At 37.0% G+C, this 7,993-nt stretch overlaps 1 protein-coding gene across 1 annotated transcript; it reads right to left on the bottom strand.

Moving 5' to 3' along the window:
* Window positions 1-834: 834 nt before the first annotated feature.
* On the bottom strand, window positions 835-1,794 carry LOC101401761 (olfactory receptor 51F1-like). Its single transcript, XM_004433920.1, has one exon. The coding sequence runs from the start codon at window positions 1,792-1,794 to the stop codon at window positions 835-837; it is 960 nt and encodes a 319-aa protein (XP_004433977.1).
* Window positions 1,795-7,993: the final 6,199 nt, after the last annotated feature.

Genomic DNA, 7,993 nt, shown 5'->3' with positions numbered 1-7,993 from the left:
TTAGTTATGAATGAAGAAAATAAGCTAAAGTATCCTCTAAGAAGGACAACACAACTCTTTTTTGGGTTTTTTTGGCTGAGGGAGATTTGACCTGAGCTAAGACCTGTTGCCAGTCTTCCCCTATTTTGTATGTGGACAACCATCATAGCCTGGCCACTGATAGACGAGTGGTGTATGTCTGCCCCTGGGAACCGAACCAGGGTCGCCAAAGCAGAACGTGCCAAACTTAACCACTAGGCCACCAGAGCTGGCCCCAACACAACTCTTTAAGCATGAGATATAGACACAGAGACCCAGTACTAACTTTTGATCTTATAACATTTTTCCTAGTTGCTTTTGGCAGAGTATGGAATACACAAGTCAAGAACATGGCGTCTAAGAAAGCCTGAATTGAAATCTCAACCCTGATTCATGTTAGATGTCTGGCCTTTGGTGGCCTAGATGTCTTTAGGCCTCGGTTTCTTCATCTTTAAAATATAATTAATAATATTGTATATTTCATTGAGCTGTTTTGAAGAATAAATGAAATATGTCTTAAAAGCTGTTACTAGAACACATAGTATAAAATAAACAAGCGCTAAATGTTAGTTAACTACTATGAGTATTATTTTTATTATTTCATTATTACTATTTTCACATTTCCTTTATTGGACTATAAAATTCAATAATTTAGATATATCATACTTATATTTTATGACCTAAAACCCCAAATTTCTTACTAAATACTTATTGAATAAAGAAAATGAGAAAAACATCTATAAGCAGTAAACTACCAGGGTTCCTTTTCTACAATAAAAGTGGCCTTTTTTAGGTTTTTCTCAAACAATCAGCTGTTTATTTCATAAGGAGTAGACTGAGTATAGCCTTGCGAATCTGTTTTGTTTTTACACTACAGATGCTAGGATTGAGTACAGGGGGCAAAAGCAGGTATATATTAGCCATCACTGAGTGGACCACTTTGGGGGCTGATCGACCATAGCGATGTACCAAGGATAGGCTCATCCAGGGGATGTAGAAAATAGCAACTGCTCCAATGTGGGAGACACAGGTGCTAAAGACCTTTTTTTGTTCTTCAGAGGAGGCAATACTGAGGACAGAGCGAATGATCAAGATATAAGTCAGGACAATGCATGGTGTATCTACTCCTGTGGTCAGCATGAGAGCAATTAATCCCCAGATGCTGTTGGCCCGAGTATCTGAACATGCTAATTCAATCACATCTGGATGGTAACAGTAGGAGTGAGAAAGGATATTTGCTCTACAGAAATTAAGGGGCTTAAGGAGCAAGAGTAGTGGCATTATCAATACTACAGTGCGTGTAATCATTAAGAGGCCTATTTGAACGATTCTGGAATTAGTGAGACTGGTAGTATATCTCAGAGGATCACAGATAGCCACATAGCGGTCCAAAGCCATAGCCACTAGCACTCCAGATTCTATGATGGTAAATCCATGAAGAAAAAACATCTGGGCAATGCAGGTATCTAGCCTTATTTCTCTTGCATCAAACCAGAGGATGCCTAATGTTGTTGACATTGTAGAAACAGTCAAGCCCAAGTCTGCAGCTGACAACATGGAGAGGAAATAGTACATGGGCTCATGGAGAGTCTGCTGGGTAATGCTGACCAACAGGATCATACTGTTCCCAGAAAGGGCAATGGCATACAGACAACAGAAAGGAATGGAGATCCAGGCATGGACAGACTCTGCTCCAGGAATGCCGGTCAATAAGAAGGTTGGAAATTGAGATGTCGTGTTACTTAGGATCTCCATGTTGTCCTGAATTTGTAGCATTTGTCATCACAATGCTCACATCCTATAGATATAATAAATTACATTGTTACATGAAAATATCTAGATAAATTTTCTTTGGGTTAGGAGTGTTATCGAAGGTCATGAATAAGCACTGTATCATTGAGAAAACTCTAAACCAAACTCTAACATTCATCTGCATTTATAATAATGGATATTTATCAAATATATAAACATTTTTACTCTTAAATTTAAGGAAATATGTCCATATCACTTTATACATATTGATGATGATTATTTTCTGTTGACAGAATTTTAAGCTCCATTAGATCAGAAGATTAAATGAATAGAGACTTACTTAAGAAAAATAAATGCATTTAATTTTGAATATGTCCTTTATGAAATGACTAAGAGAAATCCAGCCAAAGATATCCATGGATCTGAAGTGCCCTTGTGGGTTTGAATCTCCAGCCGAAAATCTCCATATTTGTGCTGGAAGCAAAAATATCCAGTTATTTGCTAGATATAGATTGGGAAGTTATCGTTGCATAAGTGTCATTTTAATCCAACTTCCGAGAGTCGATTTATAAGAGACAACCAGTGAAGGTGGAACTCTGCATGAGTTATTAAAAGGACTATATACACTAAAGTAAGATGAGATTAGACATTTTATAGGAACCATAAAAGCTAAGAAAGCAGGGTGTTACAACTGTACGTTACGTGAACAACAGTGTCAGATTGCTTTAGCGATCAAGTCTGCTAAGGATTAATAATTCCAGAAGCAGATGAGAACCCATGTCATGGTCACATTAGTAACTCTGGAAAAAAGTAATAGAAGTCCAGCAATGAAAGCTAAAAATCTCCTACAGTGGCTTGAGGAATGAATAGAAAAATAAGTAGTGGTGGCACAGTGTATAGTATTTCTGGAAACTTATCAGTGAAGGCAAAGAGAGAAATAGGTCATGACTAAAGAAGACTGTAAGGTGGATGGAGGATTTTTGCAAGACTGAAAAGACTTAGAGAAATATATATATTTATGAACTGAGATTTAATATACAGAAGATAGTGAGATATTGAAAATGTAGAAGATAGTGATAAACTGGTATAGAAAATTCCTTTTAAAAGTAGTAGTTGATTGGTAGAAGGAAGTGCAGCTATGACATACAACTATCTACTGGGGCTTTGGGGGAAAAATAAATAAAAAAAATATTTAAAAAAGTGGTAGTTGATTGAATATAGAGCATGATAGTATTTAGCCTTCAAAAAGATGCGCATTATCATTTCCATCGACACTAGAGATAAGTGGCAAATGGGTATGTTGGTGGAGAGTTATGTGAGGGGAATTATCAGGCAGTGCCTACTTGTTTTTTTTATTGTAGACAAATATACCTAATATAAAATTTACCATCTTGACCATTTTTAAAGTATACAGTTTACTGGTATTAAATATATTCATAATATTGTGCAACTGTTACCACCATCCATCTCTATATCTCTTTTCGTCTTGTAAAACCCAAACTCTATACCCATTAAACACTCCCCGTTCCCCAATTTCCCCAGCCTCTGGCAACCACCTTTCTACTTTATATATGATTTGTACTACTTTAAATATTTCATATGAGTGGAATCATGCAACACTTGTCCTATTGTGCTGGCTTATTTTATTTAGTATAATGTCCTCAAGAGTCATCCATGTCATAGCATATATCATAATTTCCTTCCTTTTTAATCAGTGCCTAATTTTATTCCCTCTGAATTATTAGGGGGAAATTTACTGCTGTTCAAAGCATATGAAGAGATAGATACTAATTTGAGGATAACATAGGGTTTTCAGCAGACATTGCAGTGAATAGGAGAGGCAATTGAATCAATACACACAGAAATGTTATAAATTTTATAAAGTATTATTCAATGAAAATTTAAAAAATAATTTTTAAAGTTATACATTTAAATTGTTAAATGGTTAAAATAAATTCTAGGAAGACAAATCTCATAACAGCAATAATTGTTGTTATAATATTAATACTTTTCAAACAAGCTTTTTAAAATACTAGGTAAAGTTTACTTCCTGAGAGTAAATACCGTGTCATACGTATACATGTTACCATTCCCTTTATGCTAGTTTTATATAGTTTCTTTTAAACTTCAGTTTTCATTCAATCTTAGAAAAAACGTTACAATTATTAACTATAAACCAGGAGGTGTCAGATATTTGTGTGTTGGATGGATCTCTGAGGACAGGGTGGACCCTAATGTTATCCAACTTTTCGGTAGGCCCATATGAATTTTGTAAATGGGTAATAATTAAAGCACAAAGTCAACACAATGAACACCTTTCTCTACCTTCTTACCAGCTTCATGTGGGAAGAGGAGCCTTCTCTGTCTTCACCAGCAGAGAGAGAACAGGTTACAGTTCTGGAGCCATGGACTTTATAGTAAAGTGGGATTGAGCTGTGGGGATTGGTAAAATGTGAATGTCCCTGGGGTTGTAGACAGAGAAAAACTGAAATTCATCTCTCTCCATTTCTAAATACAGGACAATGTTGTATAATCTCAGAATAGTTTTAGCTACTAACTTAAGTAACCAGTGATTCACAGGGATATTAAATGCAAAGCAAATAGACCAAATCATTCATATAAATGGAAAGTTTAGGTATTGTACTAGGCCCTAGGGAATAGAGAGAGGCATGTCACTGTCTATGGATTGTCAGTATCCTGGGAAGATAGGAAAGCAAACCAATGTTCACTGGAATAATTATGGTGACAATGAAGAGAGAAAGAATATGCACCCTGGTCTTCAAGCCCCTGTACCTATACTACCACATTGATCCATAGGGAGAATGATACATCCACTCCCAAATCCATCTCTGCCCAGCCACTCAATAGCTTTTCCCCGAGAAATAGGTCAGGTCCTGAAACATTAACGGGACCCCATTTTGTCAGTGGCCGGGTCACTGTGAGTGAATGATGATTTCTCATGTGCATGTGTTCTTGCTATCCTACTTGCTGTTTTCCCGTGGTAATGAGCTCAAGGGCCTAGACTCTTGGGGGAGTTTGGTCATCTTTGCCAATGTGGGCAGTTGAGTAATGGATGCAGATTGCTTTACAGGCCTAGCAATTCTAGATTCATAGGAAAGGAGAAGACTCAGACCCAAACATTATGTTTCTCCTTATAGAGAAGCACTACTTGGCAGAGAGTCTTGAGTTTGCCTATATATCAATAAAGCCAGTAAATTTTTTCCTCACATAGCTATTTTTCTTTAATTTCTACTTGTCTATTGTTCCTATGCTTCCCTGTTGGAGAACTCTTAATGGTCAAATGTGTGAGGGGTTCACTTCAAGCACTATAACTGTAACTGGAACCCCTATCAAGTGCCTGGACTGATACTTCAACAACAAGAAGGAACTGTGAGCAAATTATTGTGCCAAATTTTATGAGCCAGTGTGAAAGAATTAAAACTGTTCCCTTAAAAGAGCTTAGAATCTAACTAGAGTCTCCACCCAAATCTTTCTGTGAGGGACAGATGATAAAATAATAAAATAGTCCCTGATTACCCCTGCATCACTGTCCTCAAGCCCTTGTGTAATTCTTTGCTCATGAGTGTGGGTAGGACTTGTGACTTGCTGCTAACCAGTAGCATACGGCAAAGGTGACAGGATATCACTTCTGTGCTTATGTTACATTGGATGTGGCTTTGATGAAGCAAACTGTCCTGTTGGGCAGGCCTACATAGCAAGAACCAAGGGTCTTCTCCAGGCCACAACCAGCTAAATGTGATGTCTTCTAGCTAATAGCCAGAAAGAAACTGAGTCCCTAATTCCAATAGGCCACAAGGAACTAACTGAATCTTGCCAGTAGCCATGTGATCTTGAAAGCATATACTTCCCCAGTCAGGCAGGATATGCTCCCCCGGGATAGGAGCAGGGCATGGCACAACCACCTGTGCCCTAAAAGATGGAAGGAAAATGGAGGAATAGATAGGCAGGCTTGGGGGAAGGTAGCCTTCTCTGGTATCCTCCACCTCTTCTCAGGAGCTCAGAAGCCTTTGCTTAGGTCCAAAAGCCAGGACAAGCTTGGCACATAAATTGGTGCCAAGGGTGCCCTTATCTACCTCCCCATCTGAGGACTGATAGTCAAGAGACTGGAGTTCAGACCAAACTATTTTTATAGCAAACATTTGAGTTATTCTCAAATGAGACCCTGGTCCTTAGGGCACCTTGATTATAGCCTTGCAGAGACTCAGCTAAGCTGTACCCAGATTCCTGATTTACAGAAACTGTGAGATAAAAATTTTGAGTTCTTCTAAGCTGCTATGTTTGTGGTAATTTGTTATACAGCAATAGGTATCTTCTACTAAAGGTTAAAGAAATTTGTTTCAGTGGCTCTTGACCACTCTTCTGTCTCTGGTTCCTAATGAGCAGAGAAGCACTAACATACGGATTGACATCTACTGCCCTGAGTGATAACTCATGACTGTTATCAAACTGAGATTTTGAAGTTATCTAGGACAAAGACTGTGCTTTTTATGGTTTGTACATTATCTAAAACACCCAGAACAGATCTGGATACATTGTAGGAAGCATATGATGATTTGTTGAATTGTAAGTAAAATTTTAATGGAAAAGTAATATCATTCAGCAACGTATTCATTTCATTAGTCAACTATTCAGTGATTCAACACATATAATGCAAACTTTGCCCATGATATAGAATAGAGGCCAGCAAGTTGTTTTTTTTCTTTTCTTTAAAGACAAGATAGTAAATATTTTAGGCTTTTTCAGGCTATATGGCTCTATTTCTTGACTACTCAATTTTGATGTTGTAGTATGTAAGCCGCCGGGGGCATTTCTGAATTAGCATGGCTATGTTCAAATTAAACTTCATTTATATAAACAGGTAGTAGGCCAGATTTGGCTTGCAGGCTGCAGTTTGCCAATCTTGATAGAAACCTTAACTAGATATCCTCTCCTATCCCATCTCCAATATCTATCTCTTCCTTCTAGACCAAAAGTAACTGCCATCCTGATTTCTAATATTCTGGATTAGTTTTGCCTATAACTTGCACTTATAACTTACTAAAATATAAATATATAAATTGAATAATACAGTATGTATACTTTTGTTTCTGGCTCTTTCTCAACAGTATCTGTATATTTCCACATTGTAGATACCAGATGTTCGTTCTTATTCTTTTTTTTTTTTTTTTGGTGAGGACGATTGGCCCTGAGCTAACATCCGTAGCCAATGTTCCTCTTTTTGCTGCGGAAGATTAGCCCTGAGCTTCATCTGTGTCCATTTTCATCCATTATGTATGTGGACGCCACTACAACATGGCTTGTTGAGTGGTGCGTATGTCCACACCCCAGATTAGAACCTGTGAACCCCAGGCCACTGAAGCGGACCGTGTAATCTGAACAACTACACCACTGGGCCAGCCCCTCTTATTAATTCTTATAATTATATGAACACACTAAAAGTTGTCACTTTTTCTTTTCCTGGACACTTCATTTGTACTCAGGTTTTTATTATAAGAACTACACTACTACAAACATTATTATATCTTTTGGAGCACACAGATAAGCCTTTCTATTGGTTATATTCTAGGGGTTAAATTGCTGGGTCAAATTGAGATCCTATCAAATAGTTTTTGAAAGAGTTTGCACCAATTTACACTCACATAAGTAGCATGAGAGAGTTCCTGTCAATTCATATCTTTACCAATATTTGGTATTATCAGTATTTTTAATGTTAACCATTCTTGTGGGTTTGTAGTCTATTTGATTTTGGTATTAGTTCACATTTTCCATAACTAATGATGTTGTACACATTTTCATATGTTTGATGGGTGAATATAGTTTATTATGAAATACCTATTCTGAAGTTTTCTCCATTTTTCCACTGGCTTGTTTGATTTTTCTTATTGATTTTATAGAGTTCCTTATGTATACAGGGCACAAATCCTCGTTATAATGTTAACTTTGTTGAAAATGTCTTTGATGAACAGAATTTACTGTTCTAATTTAGATCAAGCTGTTTTCCCTTTATTTTTAGTGCTTTCTATGTTCTTCTGTTTAAGAAATAGCTGCTTACTCCAACAACTTAAATATATTGTCCAATGTTATCTATAGGAACTCAAAGAGATAGAAAACATCTTCTCAAGCACACAGGGAACAACTCCAAGATAGATCATATGTTAGGTCACAAAACAAATCTTAATAAAATTGCCCATCAGCCCTACAG

The sequence above is a fragment of the Ceratotherium simum genome, chromosome 7, assembly GCF_057802395.1.
Source record: "Ceratotherium simum simum isolate JZ-2026a chromosome 7, ASM5780239v1, whole genome shotgun sequence".
In the NCBI taxonomy this organism is placed as follows: domain Eukaryota; kingdom Metazoa; phylum Chordata; class Mammalia; order Perissodactyla; family Rhinocerotidae; genus Ceratotherium; species Ceratotherium simum.
The sequence above is the reverse complement of the archived record's forward strand: the minus strand, read 5'-3'. Positions and strand labels throughout refer to the sequence as shown.

Coding starts and splice junctions, on each gene's coding strand:
- LOC101401761 (XM_004433920.1), bottom strand. CDS start 1,794: ATGCTACAAATTCAGGACAACATGGAGATCCTAAGTAACACGACATCT.